At 37.5% G+C, this 16,287-nt stretch overlaps 1 protein-coding gene across 1 annotated transcript; it reads right to left on the bottom strand.

Moving 5' to 3' along the window:
- Window positions 1-872: 872 nt before the first annotated feature.
- Window positions 873-16,226, bottom strand: LOC111243093 (uncharacterized). The gene is made up of 6 exons (XM_086978210.1): window positions 16,092-16,226; window positions 11,139-11,271; window positions 8,782-8,943; window positions 8,224-8,441; window positions 4,748-5,050; window positions 873-4,175 (listed from the first exon to the last, which is right to left on the bottom strand). Exons 1-6 carry the CDS (start codon window positions 16,189-16,191, stop codon window positions 3,904-3,906), a joined length of 1,188 nt encoding a protein of 395 aa, XP_086834336.1. The 5' UTR covers window positions 16,192-16,226; the 3' UTR covers window positions 873-3,903.
- Between the last annotated feature and the right edge of the window lie 61 nt (window positions 16,227-16,287).

The raw sequence follows: 16,287 nt of genomic DNA, 5'->3' as shown, positions 1-16,287 counted from the left end.
CGCTAACGGGCGGGGTGATCTACACCTTGACAAAATAAAAGATAGACCTAAAATAGGAAAATTTATTAGAGAAAAAATGCTTCCAGTTTAAAGGGTATGCCATTGGTCATTACTACAGAGTATACAAAGCAATATTGGGATGTCTTGAAGAAGGTGCTCATTAGTACTTTGTGCTGTTAAACTGCTCATTTCCATGCTTTGTTATTCCAACTAACATAGAAAGAACTGATGATGTATTTCCGTCATGCCGCTAGTTCTCACGATCGTGCGTGACTTTAAGGGAATCAGAAACAGAAATTTTAATGGATCTCTTTAACGCCTTTCGTCACCACTATCGAGTGATAGTACAAACGTAAATTAAAACAATTAGCTATTGGAAACGCCCACATATTGTTTACTATTATTCAATCTCAAAAGAAAAGGAAAAATCCAAGAAAATATTTAAGCACAGGGATTTTAAGATTACGTTGCCAATTTCTGTCTGTGACCGTCTAAATCAGCGTTACACGAATCGAGTGGAAAACAATTTCTAAGCCTTGTTTCATAAGTTGAATACTGCTGCTAATTGAGTCACTGTTGAGTGTTTCGGCCTGCAATTATGCAACGAAGTTCCCTCATTTAATACTCGCTTTTTAGCAACAGCCGGGCTGTCCGCAAGTGCTTCAAATCCGAATAGAATTTTTATGCCACGCAGATCTATTTCAATACTTAATATAGTTTATTATTTATTGTACCTATTCCACCGAAATAAATATATGTGACGTAAAAAAAAAGTACCGAGTGCACCATCTTCAATATGATCGAACACGTTTCTTAGTTACGCGTCTGTCACCTTTCCCTCTTCCCTGTCAAAAGGAAGTACACTGCTGAAATACTATGCATTGTTCCTTCCGTGCAGAGGTAGCAATTTATTCTATATCTCCCTTAACATCAAGTTACAAGTCGTTACATAAAATTAGATCTTTGTTCGAAAAGTAACTTTAGCTCCTTTCTTCATGTGTATATATATATGCATTCCGTATGCTTATATTTAGGGTGCATTCAAGTGCAGCTCGTGCAGATCACTGAGCTGCTTACGTGTATGTTGCTTTGCAATAGTGTAAAAGATCCTCAGTGATACTTACATAGAAATAAGTTGCAACTGTCTGAGACTTCTGTCTGTCAAGATGATATCATATTGATTGTTAAAAGTTGAGATGAAATGAAGGCACAATCATCTGTTGACTAGAAACCTAGTTTCAACTACGCTTATTGATTGATTAAATACTATTAATTCCAAGATATCTGCTTATGTTTAATATAGTAAACCCGTTGTATGTTATATACAACAATCACTATATACGTAATGGGCATAAAAAGAAATCAAAATTATTTTTAAAGATATTTCTTCACTTTGAAAGCTAACAATCATTCTGTCTATCAAATCTATTCGTCTCTATTAAATTGTATAACTAATAACGTGGGAAAGACACAGTTCTGTGGCATTTCGCCAACGTTCATCTATCGACTGAAAATATCAGTCCTGAAAAATCCCTTCGCGGGATTGCAATCACATTATGGAAACGTTCCAACTTGGACGACCTAACATAGTAGAATAAAGCTATATTCTTGCGTGGTAACTGTTTACGGTTATTCACACCTCTGCGCTGATATAACCGTCCCATTCGCTCCCAATGTAATGATAGCCTCACGTTTCTGATGAAAAAGTTTCATGGTGACTACATTGATTGAAACTTTTTCCGTGCAGCAAAATTTTTTTTATCTATACTGATCTTTTCAGAGTGCCGCAAATCCGAATACGAACATGCGCTTGTTTAAGGCCTATTGCGGCATACCCTCTCAATATAGACAAGTTAACTGTTACCACTACTCAAGCACTACACAGAATTTTCAGACATCTTTAAATCAAACATCATGCACACCCCAGAGCTGCCGATTCTTCTCGCTCGCACCTAGAGAATGCAACTCATCTGCATGGGAATAACCTATATGCATATATATGTATATATATATAGAACGTTTATTCGAAAATCTCGCTTTTGTTTGCTGATAGTGACAATTAAGCGGGCTATATGCAATAAAGCTGTAAACATCGAAAATGTTGCTTCAACAACACTATTGATGTTGTTAAATCATGATCCCACACGAAAAATGCCAACTTGTCAGAATTGATGGTCCAGTATTCTTTCCCAGTTGTTGAATGCATGTTCGACATGAAGAATAATATAAAATTATTAGTGCCAGATCTGTTTTTGCTACTTGAAGTTTGAGTCTTCTGTCCATTAAATTCAAAGAGAACCTGACAAGAATTTTCTCTTATAATTAAATTTCTGTAGCCTTATTGGATGCACCATGCAGCCCAGTGTGGTGCGTGTTTTTAAGGTAGAATCCTGAACGTTCGTATCATCAGAAGTCTGTGGAGCGAACTGAAACTGACGTAAACTCAAGAGACGTGTAGCAGGTATGTAAGAACGCCAATTCGTGATCGTACTCTCTTTGACAAATGGCCAATGATTCACTGTACCTTCGTAACTTACTGTCTGCAAACATCTGTCTTTTAGAGTCAGTTGTAGTCAGATCCAGTGTTTTTTTTAATTGTTTTTTTTCTGACCAAGCTGCACATCAGCTAAAGAAATCCGTTTGTTTTGATCGCTTTGTAAAAAATTACGTAACTTCATAAGATCTACACGTGTAGCGTCTAAGTTCTTCAACGCCACAACATGTGTGTGAATAGAGAAGACAGTGAACCGTGAACAGCGTATATTATAAGCATCAAAATAAGGGAGCGCAGTGTTCTGTTTGTAATGCTATTTTTACATGCATTTTATACTGGTGACTATTTCACTATGACCGACTGGAAATCTTATTGCACAGACACATAATATATAGACACCAGATTGAAATACAATATTTATGAACATCGAAACGCTAGGAAGTTCTAAAGAGATCTGCTGACATTATTGTCCAATCAGTGCTCGCTCTATATGATTGAATTGATAAGGTGAACTAAAGTCACCCTGAATGATTTTATCGGCATTTATTCCCTACAAAAGACAATTCAGAGGCTGCCTAGTACTGTTGCAAAAATTGTATCAAACTGGCCTTCCGAAACTTCCTAAATTAATTGTTCGTCGCAGCGGAAACATCACATTTATCCAACGGTGATGGCGATGTACGGCAAAAACTAGCTTTTTTTTTTAAATTTTTTTTAGCTAATAGATTATTATTTTCGAGCCCGAAGTAACCAACTTAGTCCGGAATAGTAGTATTATGTGGTTTTTTGAGTAAATGTAGCTCATACTTTCTGCACTGAAGAGCTTCTTCAGAATAACATATTATCAAATGTATGAGTTCTGATTGCAAGGGTTAACCCTCTATATAAAATTAGAGCCTCAAAGGCTATGTTACTCTGTGTTGATCGTTAGTCTAATAAATGGTATAGAAACTAGCCAATATGCGCCGTAAATTGGAAATCATAGTTTAAAGGGTGTGTTTAATAATCAACCATATATGTTAACAAAATAATTAGTTTCAGCTGAAAAACTACTTTCTCCGTTAGCGACCTTTACTTTCATGCTTTTTTGATATTATTATACTTTTTGTTATTATTATTATTGCTATTGCTGATGTGGCCTATTCTCAATTTCTGTTGCTATAATTGGTCCGATGTCTTTTCTATTTGCATCGTACATATGGAAATCAGCTGCTCTGTTTTTCTTTCCGACTTAACAATAATTTTGCGAATGATTTTTCACTTATTTTTTTAACACAGAACTGTTGGATGACTGGATGTAGTAAAACATCATCAGACTCAGTTTCAATAAATGTTGTTATAACTACTGTTGTTCTGATTTCATTTTAAGCAGGCGTGCTTTCACTGAGACGTGTACTATTGTTGTTCCTTTATTCCATCGCAGTATCAGCGAAGTCGGTGCTCATTTCGTATCCGCCTCCTCCGCCATCACCGCCGTAGTCATCATTTCGAACTTCGCCCCCGTAGGCTCCGTAATGGCCACCATCGCTGTAACTATGATGATGATCGCTACCGCGATTGCCCATCATATAGCCAAGTAGACCACCTGTGGCCGCCCCGGCGGCAAAACCGCCAAGACCAGCACCAAGAGCACTGCCAGACCCTCCGCTCGGCTGAGGCGCGACAACCGGCGGTGCATAACCTATCGTATCAGGAACAAGTGGGAATAGAAACGACAGACACAGATAAATATTTTTTGTAAAATCTATAGTAAATAAGCAGAAATATATGTAATTAACGCAACAACATGTAAGTGGTTGTAAGCAGATAACACTGAACGATTGCAGAAAGGCATGATGTATAACAATATCTATGGTAATAAATCAGCGTTATGATTTATGTTGCATCTAAAGATAGTTGACAAATTCTAGCCTAATGGATGCATAATACGTCCAATTCAGTGAATGGAATGAGCGCCATTGACGGACACAAAAAACAAGCATGCAAAATATCGGTTATAGCTCCCGCAGCCACAGCAGAATCTACGGTTAACGAAAATCATCTGCGAAAACGGTGAAATGGCCTAAATTTTGGACTCAGGAATCCTCACCAGACGGTCATACCCAGCAGGTAGAAATAGAAACGAATATCACAGTACTAGCACGACAACATTATCAGCAGTAAAACATTTATCCTTTGAAACACAAAGCCTGAAGTACGTTTTCCACTATAGCCGGCATTTACAAAATTGAGCAGTCTGTTTAAGACGCTTACCTGGGGAATAGCCCTGATAAAGGCGAGGTTCCATACCTGGATGAGCGAATCCGGGGTTGAACCCAGGTTGAGTGGGATAGGCGCCCCCTCCTCCATAAAAACCTCCTCCGCCAATCGGCTGTTCCGGAGGTGGTCCCATAATAGTTCCCGCAGAATCTCTCTTGCGCATACAAGTCTTAAATACGGCGCAGAGGATAACGACTAGAATAGCGACCATAATTAGTGGAACGATGTATTGGAGTGGCTTGTTTCGCGGACTGTCGCTGCTCGGATGACGAACAGACGGATTCGACGATGCAGACCCTGTTTTAATAACTGGCTTTCATTATAATGCGCGCGCTTTTCAAATATTAGATTGTGTTTTACCTATAAACTTTGTGGAATTAAAAAACATCTTTGGTACACAAACACAAACTTCTATTCAGTTATCTATTTTTAAAGACAGATTAACTTGGAAATTCCTGAGGTGGCTACGCAAATGTTGATAGCAACTATTTTGAATCATTATATATTTGAATTATATACCAAACATACAAAAAAATAAGTCAATCCTTAGACTTCATTCAAGTCTAACTTGATTACAGGTTTTTCTAAACAATTCAGTTATAAGCTTTTCTTTTTAGTAAGCTAACTTATATATAGGATTACAGGTAATAACAGTTAGTCGGTATGTGAAGTAAGTGCAATAACAAAGTAAGACAGCTAAGGATTCTAGATAATTGGGAGGGCTGCTTGTGTGCAAGTAAACTCAATGATACGACATATATTCTGCAAAAACGTTTTAATATTTATCCTCTAGTTTTCTTAATAAAAGACGAGCATGAACATTATTCAATTGAGATTGGGTTATTGAGACCGACGCAGTCATCATTGAAGTCGCTTGCTTATTCTTCACTACGCCCACTTTAACATGATTGTAGTGAAACCTCTTTTATTACATTGTGTGGTCGGGTCCTAAAAGTATTCTTTAGATGAACATATGAAGATCTTGTCATGCACAAGGCAAAGTCAGATAAACTTCTAGATATTCCGTAGATATTTAGCCATACTAATATTCTGCCCATATAATTAGTAATAATTAATACTGCCCATATAAGCGATAATTACGGCAAATGCGGCAGGTAAACTAAGTTTACGAAATGTGTTCTCCAAACAAACTGTGCTGCAAAGCAGTATTCGTGTTATCAGTCATGCTGTTCACGAATCATGGAAGAGATGCTTTGATCTGATTTATTCAATGTCCTTAAATATACCTGTTCATATCGTATAATTCGAACTAAAATTACCCGTGTTCTGGGTGTATTTCAGTCATCTTCAGTATAAGCCGATCATCTCCTCTGTTATCCCGTAAAAGTTAATGACTTGTTAAACATACTCTAAATTTTACGGCGGTTACCAATGGAACTACATAATTCTGAATGGTGATTAATAATGACAAAAACTATTTATAATCTTGGAAGACGATAGTGAAAAAATTGCCGGTTCCGCTATAGAATTTATTATTATTCATTGTCAGTTATTCATTATCCAGGCGCCTTCCCTGTAATTGTACTTAAATCTCTCTGCACACATATGTTATGCGGATTTCATACCTTTTTACGTTAGTGAATGTTTTAAGATACTTTCTTAAGATACTTTATTATTTGTCAAGTGCAAAGTCAAACATTGAGCTAATTCTGAATTAAACTAGCGTGGCCCTTCTTAGACCTACGTAAGAGCGACAAAAGCGCATACACAAATAATGACGCTAAGTCGTAATAGACTTTAGCTAACTTTTTCTAGGACACAAGTTGATTGGTCGTTGTAAAACATCATATCACATAGAAAGCCGATTTATCAAAAGTCGTTTGAAAAAAAAGCTTGAAATCGTTAATCACGAGGAGTCTTTATCTTTGCCTCTTAAATTTATATATTATTAAAAAGAGGGTGCTTTAATCTTAGCTATTGTATCGGTATTTTTATTTGAGTAAATAAAGTGTATTACGTCAGCGTGTACCAATTGATATTAGCTTGATCACTTCCTACACACAGCCATTACATGGCCTCGAGCATTCTCGTCTTATATTACTAAATCCAACAAAAATATGCATGTCTAGGGGGATCAAAGTTACAATTCGAATTAAAAAGGCGAAATTTGACTCACTACCGTTAAACTAATAATGTGTTTCTTATAGCCTAACCAAAATGGTTCATCTAATTCAAACTCTGTTGTCCGTCTACATTTAGTTCTTTGGCATAGATCCTTATTTGACATTCGAAGCAATATATATATTCTTTCCCTCCTCTTTATATAAACACGTCCAAATATATATACATACAGATAATAATTATCTCAAAATCTGAAATATAGATTTTTGGTAATTTTTGCTACTTTGGCTCATTATTGTTATGAAAGGGTAAAGGCTTAACCCGTGGCTGTCGGCAGACAACATCGCTGAGTTGGATATATCACCTATATGCTGCTCACCAGATTAATTGCTTTTGGTATCACAGAATACCGCACAGAAGCGAGCCCACGTATTCAAAGGGTCGAGCTTTACTTTTTTTCACTCTTTTGAATAGACTCACCGTGCGAAATTCCTTTTATTGTACTTTTTAACGGAAGCTATATATCTGTACAGTCCACTTATAGTTCATACGTATTCTTAAACATATCACCCCACCCAGTACACACTCGCTAATAGCTTGAGATTTATCAACGTTCCCTGTAGTTATACTATAGGGTAAATTGCGTACCTTGGAGTAAGTGCAAACAATAACACATAAATAAAATACCACCCGGACTGACGGTAGCTGGTCGATCCCGGGTATGTTCTATCAAGAACGGTCGGTTTCAAATGAGTTATGAGTTAGTTTTAAGGCGCTGCCTAACAAAACAAAATATTTCTACGAGCTTTTTCCCACCTGCTAAAGATGTCCTTGTTAATGGCCATGTTTATGCAATACATATTCCGTTCGTCTCAATTACAAGTTCGATTCGGAGTTTAAACTACTTATTAATCATTTTCAAATGAGTATAGACTCGTTAAAAAAAAAAAGCTCAAATACGTTATATACATGGTAAATCCTACCAGAATTTAATTGTTCCCAGAATAATTTTGGGCTGATAGCGAACCAAAGGTTTTACAAATACAAGAGTTCAAAACGACCCAAAGACTCGAAAATACAAAACATCTTGAAATGGCTAGCCGTTGAAGCTTGTCTGGACGCTTCGGCTGGCGACAAATACTCTGCTACAAAAAAAACGGTGGCTAATTTTGGTTTAAAAAATTTAGGATTATCGAAAACGACTTATGACGCTGTTTTGATAACCTTTCGAGCCCGTTGAACCTGCACTTTATCGAAAATCTGTCTGAATATCTCCCTAGGACTTTTCGGAGCCTACTTTAAGTTAAGCACCTTATGCATCTGCTTTGCCCGTCAAGGATGTTTTTTAATGCAATAAATCTGAGCAAGAATTCACAGTCCATACGTACCTGCATGTCCTCCAAGTGAATAACTAAGAGCGCAACTTCCTTTTAATATGTATTCCTTATCGCCATCTGGATAGGCCTCACAGCGCACTTGAGTATTCTCCAACCTTCGACCACGCTGAAGGTTTGCCTCACAACGCCAGTTCACGCTGGTGCCATCCCAGCCCTCGTTCTTGCATTGTACTGATGAAGGTAGCTCGCCGATGCAACCGGATAAGCAACTGAAATTAAACAAACAAACAAAAAAGACATAGGCCAAAACGTATATAGTATGGCACATTAAGGAACACCTTTTTTCTAACCGTTTTATAAAAAAAAACTTATATTCTTTTAAGAAAAAAAACGTTTCTAAGCTTTTGAATTCGAGTAGAGGAGTTTTACAAACAACAAGTGAATTGCAAATACCTCAACACAAAAGCTCAATATCATTCAGCTGTTTTTTTTATCAGGGTTATTACTGAACTTTGAAATAATCACGGCATATTATTTTAGGAAGTGATCTAATAATAATAAGGTCTCTTAAGTCTTAAATCTCGCTAGCGAAAGATCTGAGAGACTTACGTGAGCTGGGCCGGCGGCATAGTTCTCATTCTGACGGCCAGACGACCGGCTTTAAATGTAAGGACGTTGATTTGTCTGATACTAACCCTATTTTCATCCGATATCTGTGAGAGGGCCGTTAAGATCGGGTCCTTAGTCACGGTTTCGTTTACTATACCATTACTGTAAATGAGAAATAAAAGACAGAGTAAGCTCACGCATTTGATCTCAAACCTGAAGACCACACTATTTCACGCACGATAATGGTGTTAGTCTTAATTAACAAAAGCATACGCTTTTAACATGACAACAATTGTAACGCTAAAATCACTATTACCTTTTTTAAAAATCTCGAGTTTTTTGCGTGACAGGCCGAGTTTTCCAATTCACATATTCCCTTTATCTATTGCGAAACCTGGCATATAGCAATACTTTTTGTCGACTTTTCTATTTGTTTACTGTTCTACGGAAGAATGGTAATTTTTGCCGAATTGCTTAGGAAATGATATAGTTTGCATATACTTTGTGCTCTTCAAATGTATAATGCTCTTGTCCGATGAGGGATTTTTCTTGTGATAAAGAAGCGTAATGCTACTTCGCTATTTAATCAACGATCGTTGAGACTGTTTCTGCATAAAATTTTTAAAAGTTAATTAAAATGCTTTGATTTTCAAGTTCTACGCAATGGACTCCACACGGAATCTAGGGAGCAACCTTTGGGGGTTCCGTTTCCATATAATTTTGTGGTAAATGGTAATTTTCGCCGAAATAAATATGAATTTATGAAATATGAATCACCTTTGTTTTTATTTATATACTTCAGAGTTTTTTCATTGAGGGAGGCGTGGTTCTAATTTGGAGAGTATCTGTGAAACGGTTGATGAAATATGATAAATCTCTGCCCGCTCTACATAATCGTTATAGGGAAGAATACTTCGTTAGGCTTATCCGGTAGAGCATCATCCTAGTTTGGGCAATCTGGCCTTTTTTAGCATCTATTATTTTCCAGTAAGGTAGTGTAGAATAGTTGCCATGGCTGTTCTAGTTGATGAAAGAAACAATGGCCTCGACATATAGATCACATTTTCTGATGGGATGAATACTTTTCCAGCGTATTATTACTCGTAGGAAAAGCAGTACGAATTCGATTTGTTCGAAACTATCGACCTGGGGGTTGAGGAATTTATTTCCCTTAACTCCATGAATGCGTTATGGATATTTGTTGAAATAAAGAGACGGAGTGAATGAATTACAACACGTTTCAATAAGAGATCGGGGTTAACTGTAGGCTGGCCGGGCTTTTGGATTAAGCAAGATCGTAAACTCACGCCGCGTGTATGGTCGAAAATTGTTTATTGTTATATGCGTAAATCGGTTTCGGTTTATAATGGCGCCTTCAGTCGAGTTCAGTTATTTCTTGAATTATCGCGGTGCATACAGAGCGTTAACCGATGAACCGCATGAAGTGAAAAAGACATTTGGATAACAAACCAGAGTCCTTTCAGTAGGCTTATCACTCATTGTTGGAACAGAGTCATAGAATAACTGTACTAAACTAACGGCTTTACGGACAAAAAAAATTAATGAAGTATAGTCACTAACCAGAGTATCGCAACGGGACAGCAGAACACATGCTGTGCTTTAACAGATTAATTGTAGTATAGTACTGAGCTGTGTCATGCATTTTAGAAGGACAATCAATTACTGAAGCAAAAGCACTGCATAGTAGCGGGGCTACTAACATAAATAAGAAAGTTACTCAAAGAAATATGACTAGCTGGATAATTTTGGCTATATCACAGAACCAATAAAACAAGGTATACAGGTAACTGCGATTGGACGCCTGCTAAAGTGTCGGGCTGGATTATAGCTATACCTTATGTTAGATAACACTTATCAAAATCAAATATTAGAACAGACTGATGAGATAATTTCAACCTTTTTAGGACTTTTAAAGCATTCTAATGCAAGAACAGGGCACTTAGAGCAGAATGAAGGCTAAGAATCAAGTTAGTATATTGACTAAATCAAGAAATACATTTTTAACAATGGGGTAGTTGCAATAGGATGACGGAATCGGTGGGGCCTTTGGTTAAATTACGACAATTGAGGCGTAGGTTAGCAATTAAATTATATTATTTGGCTAAGCTAGGCGTAATGCAAATAAAATGGAAAGAGTAAGGGGTAAGATGGGGCAGAATAAAAAAATTGCGACGGGAAAATTTATAGCTCACGACAAACTGGATGGAACATCACCGAGTCAATCATAATGCATGAAAGTTTGGCTTTTTACGATATAACGTCCAATTTATAGTTGCGAAGATTCGTGCATAACAAATACAAGTGTGTAGCATACCAGATTATGAAAGTTTTCTTACTTGCTTCTGGCGTGTTCATCAGCACACGATAAACCGACTAAGGTTAGTAGGACTACCCCTATGGCCGTCGAAATAACGTGTCCCTTCCCCATCGTAATTCTTTTGTAGTTGTGTTGTTTGAGCTGGGAGTCACCTATAACAAACACAAAACAAATTTCGTGTTAAAAAATAAGAGTTTTATACTGTTCTACATTGTATGAACCTGGAAAACTGGATCTCAAGGTATTATATTTCTAAAAATAACTACATCAACTTTTACAAATCAACAACAAAATACTAAGCTTGACACTACAGTGTTTTGGTATAATGGGTAGATAAGATTTAGATTGTCTAGTGCTTTGTGGCCACATCCTGCCCACACATTTAAATCAAACAATCACACTCATGGCTGAAGCGACGCAGCTTGTACCGCTTCAGCCACGAACTAAAAAATGCCCTTGAAGTTTTCATTTCTATTGTCATGGAGAGGTGTATTTTTAATTCGCTAGCGGGAGTTCGCTAAAACCCTGTCATATCATCTAGTCGGCTACGTTTGCATCTGGATATTGCTAGACAAAAAAGAGGGTCAAGGTAATAACATCGGAATCGCTAAGTAGCCTCCAGTTACACGATATTTCTTGCTGCCACCGTATGGCAACAACTACTTGATCAGAAATCACTGCGCCGAGCGTTATCTATGGAAAGGCACGTTTGTGTAGGACTGCGAAAGTATTTGTATGGAAATCGACAATTTTTAGTGCTAGTTATCGATCTCTTATTTTCTATACTTAACTACTTTTTCAATACAGTTTAGAGATTATTTTAATGCCAATTTACAATGCAGTCGCATTCAATCTATAAAAAAGGCTGTGCGTCAATAAGAATATATTTAGTTGGCAAATGCTCACAAGATGGCTTTCGCGACAAAACGATATGTTTAACTTCGGACATATATTTATTCAAGTTTTACTTATATGTCCTTTAGTGTGAAAGTAATTTTTAAACACAATGTGAAACTATAAAATATTTATTTTCGATATTCGAGAATTTCGATAGAAACTTTCAGTTTCTTGGGAATAGAAATCGGTGTTTATATACGATCTGTCTTGCTGATACAGCCCTAAACGTCCCTGTGTATTGAGGTTGCGTAAAAACTAAAGTGGGTATGTCCCAGTGGATACCGCATTGAGAAGTATGTGGTTCCGCAAAAAGTTCTCTATATATTGAGAAAAGGATCTGTCCTTGTGGAAGAGGTACCTTTCCAGTACCCATGATAAATCAATCGAATTAAATAGGAAGTAGTAAGAGGGCAGAAGACAAAGAACTCTTTTTACGTTTCAATTTTCAGTTTCTAGCGTATTTAACTTGTTAGAAAGCGTCTGGTTATTTCCGGAGACGTAAAGATTCTTACTTTTACTTGGCATGACTTCAACACAGCCGCCTGCAAAATCAATTCGCGGCATATAAAGTGAATATATACGATAGGAGCGTTGCCGAGATGAAAATTATGGGCGAAGCACTTAATTCGTCGCTCCTTCAAATGAAAGGGGAAGTTGTTCTGCTCTTGCTACTGGCGCAAGCAAGCATGCATCAGTTAGTGCATGAGAAAGATCAGAAATATCTACTTCTGATCTATTTTTGAAGTAGGTCAAAGTCAAATAATAGAGTAGAATGAGAAAAACAGTGTTCTAACGTTTAGCTGGCTAGGTTAACTCTAAAACATGAGTAATCTGTTCACTCGTGCTATACCAATCTCCTGAGATGACTACCGCCACATACCACCGACAATAGTTTTAGGTAGAAACCGAATAGCCGGTGCCTTCTGCGCCGAGTATACATGGCTGGCCATTAAATTTTTTTCATCTATATCTGTTTTGCGTTCGTGAAGGAAAACTCTGTAAGACTCGTTTGAAGCGAATGGTCGCTATGCAATGGCTGCACCTGACCCTACTCTCGAAACCCATTATGCTCATTTTACGTAGCCACGTGCATGCGGCTTATCTTGGGTTTCTACATTTGGCCATGGAGATACTGGCTCGATGAACCGGATGTGACGCCGTCGCATATGATTATGCCGGAGCGACACTACGCCTTCTTCACGTTCTACTATTTACTGTTATTAGCTGCGATATATAAAACCCCAATATACCGAACGGCACTGAGATGAGCGTATCGCAGATGTTGAAGGCTCATATTAGTCTTGGAAGATGTGTCCCATAGTTCCTGTGGAATAGTGCGGTTTATATGATTTAAGCGGTTAAAAAAGGTGTCTTGTAAAAAAAATAAGTGCTACCACGGTGACACAGCTTCTCCTGTAGCTTTCATGGTGCTATAACTAATTCTTTACCCGGATTTCTACCCAGATTGAATGACTAACCCATTGATGGGCATTACAAATTACGTTAAGAAGTGGTAAAACAAGCAGCCAAGTAATAAATGGGGAGCTTTCTAACACTTCATGTGTCGTACATTTCTCAATTATACTTATTGCTATTTTCATAAGTTTGGTCAAAAGATTGATAAAGTTGTATCATAATAGCAAGCCTAATATTGACCTTCAATTAGTGACTCTAGATATCATCTTGCAAAATGCAGACACGGTAATGCGTTATGTCACGGAGGTACTGCAGCGTTCTACGACGAAGGTGGTTGTCTACGCACAGGTTCGGAGGCCAAAGCATAGGTTACGCGCCTACATGGTACCTCGCTAGCAAATACGAAGTAAGTGTACATTTTCTGTTAGCTCCGTGTTGATTATTGGGTATTTGTCAGAATTGGATACAACGGCTTTTGCACGGAATATCATAGAATTTCATAAGAAATTTATAATGCTTTTTTCTATTGCTACATATATGTGTATTGAAATGTTCGCGTCCATATCCAATGGCAAGCGGTCTTGGGTAGTCATTTTCTACGATATTTGAGGCCGTATGTATTATGTTCAAAAAAAAAACAACACTAAGCCCTGACGAGATAAAATCAGAATCAGAGTCGCTAAATATACGCTACGGTTATACTTTTTAGTGGTTTAACAACTATCGTTATAGATCAAAATTTAGAAACTAGAACTAATATGATGAAAGGTTTGGCACTTTGGTCGCATACATAGTTGTATCACTCATTACCGGGAAAAAAAACTAACTCAAAAACGCTCATTTAGTGGAACAATTGCAAATGAAGTAGTTACTAAGCAGCTGCGCTAACTTGTTTTACATTTAACAAACCGATTACGGAACACTCTATAGGCTGCAGAGTCATTGATACATGCCAGAAGGTACTGTGGGAACATCGTTTTACCTACGCTACAGCAGACACCTTACGATACTTATTACTTTTTTGGTCATGCTTAGTGTTAGCCTCACATCCCATTTCATCCTTGCACTTAGGGGCTTATGAAGAAACACTTTTCAAATTAGACATGTAAATATTGTATAAATACTTCGATGGGCGTTTGGGTGTGCATGTACCATTCAGCTGCAGCTAAATTGTCTCTGTAAAAATATCAATACTACTAATGTTTATATTATTTATATTTATCAGCGTACTATTCTGATAATAGTAAATCTAAGTAGCAATCTTCCGCCCTGAGATCCTCCCCATTACGTTTGTAGCGTAGCTGTTCTTACTAGCAACGCCACTGACTCGATTGAAGAGTTGGTAAATTGTCTATTTCAGTCTGGATTGTGATAAAATCAACGAAGCAACTCCCACCAAGAAGAAGATAAAAGTATACATTATTGTCGTTACTGTGAGATCTAGCTGATGCCACCGAGCACTGAAGTACCGGTATAGTGCGGGGTTTCGAGTCGAACCGTCGAATATGTTAGACGATGCCGTTTTTCGGGTCGGGCTGTTTTTGATTAGAAGAATGCGAATGTTTTGTGGACGAAAACGCATGTGTCTGCCCGTCAACCGCAAGTAAGAAGTTTGCTTGTGTGATTCAACGGTTAAGTTTCAACATGTCGACTAGTAAGAAGTATTCATTCATTCAAATATCCGTAACATACGATTCTATGATTTTCTGTGATCTGTGCAAATCTCGGCAGTACAAACATTTTACGATGATAGACAAAATAAAGCTATATTATCGTAGAGATGAGTTCACTTTGAAACAAGCTAACATCTAGACGTGATGAGATATATGTATATATCTCAAATATACTTCTTCCGCATCATATCTATTCTCACATATTTATGAAATAAAAAAATTATAGCACGTAAATACATACCTATCAGGTTTCCATAAACAACATAACTAGCTATAGACCTACTGATTACCTTTTTCGTCAATTATGCTCTGGGAAGTGTTGGAAAAATCAGGCTCTCTGCTTTAGGCCCAACCGTCAACACATAGTACGCCATTATGTGTAATCAAATGAAGTTCTTAAAGAAGCCTATAGTTTTAAACGATTACCAATCGGACTAATATTATAATTTTATCTTAATGACTTGACTTAAATACTTGGTTTGAATATGTGACTCGATCTTCATTCCTACATCTTTTTGGCATTTTAATTAGTATATTTCTCAGATTTCGGGATAGAGTAATTTGGTGAGCGAAACTTGCGGCATATATACGTGTTTGACATCATCCAAATTTATTTAACGCTTATTTGGCTCGCTTTTAACTAAACGACAAGGTACACTACTGATTTTCTCAAATAAAATCATTTTCATGATTTTCACTTATTGTGTTATCGAAATCAAAAGACTACTGCAATTGCATTGTTCACATATACACCAGTGGGTGGGACATATTTTGGAGATTTCATATCCGCGCCATAGTAATCGCTTCCAACACGTGTTCAATAATAAGCCAACAATACCTCAAACACCACCACAGTGAACACCACTAAGTCGTCGTGTATCGCGCATCTGCTACGCAGTTTTTCCCTCCTGATCCTTACGATTTCTGCCCCTTCTCATTTATACCCATAGCTACGCCATTAACAGATGGCAACCGCGTACACGCACAAAGAGACACGCCGACCCGTACGGCACCGGCAATCACCGTTCCATCTTCCCGCAACAGTGGAGCTTCAGACGTGTTGTAACAGACATCAGTAGTGTGCATGCCACTGTTCGAGCGTAATAGGTCATAGACGAATCGTTCCAGCTGCCAATAAAACTAACAACATCCACGTCGCCTAAGCTAAATGACGACAGTGTG

This window comes from Varroa destructor, unplaced genomic scaffold (assembly GCF_002443255.2).
Source record: "Varroa destructor unplaced genomic scaffold, Vdes_3.0 BEIS01000001.1, whole genome shotgun sequence".
In the NCBI taxonomy this organism is placed as follows: Eukaryota; Metazoa; Arthropoda; class Arachnida; order Mesostigmata; family Varroidae; genus Varroa; species Varroa destructor.
The sequence above is the reverse complement of the archived record's forward strand: the minus strand, read 5'-3'. Positions and strand labels throughout refer to the sequence as shown.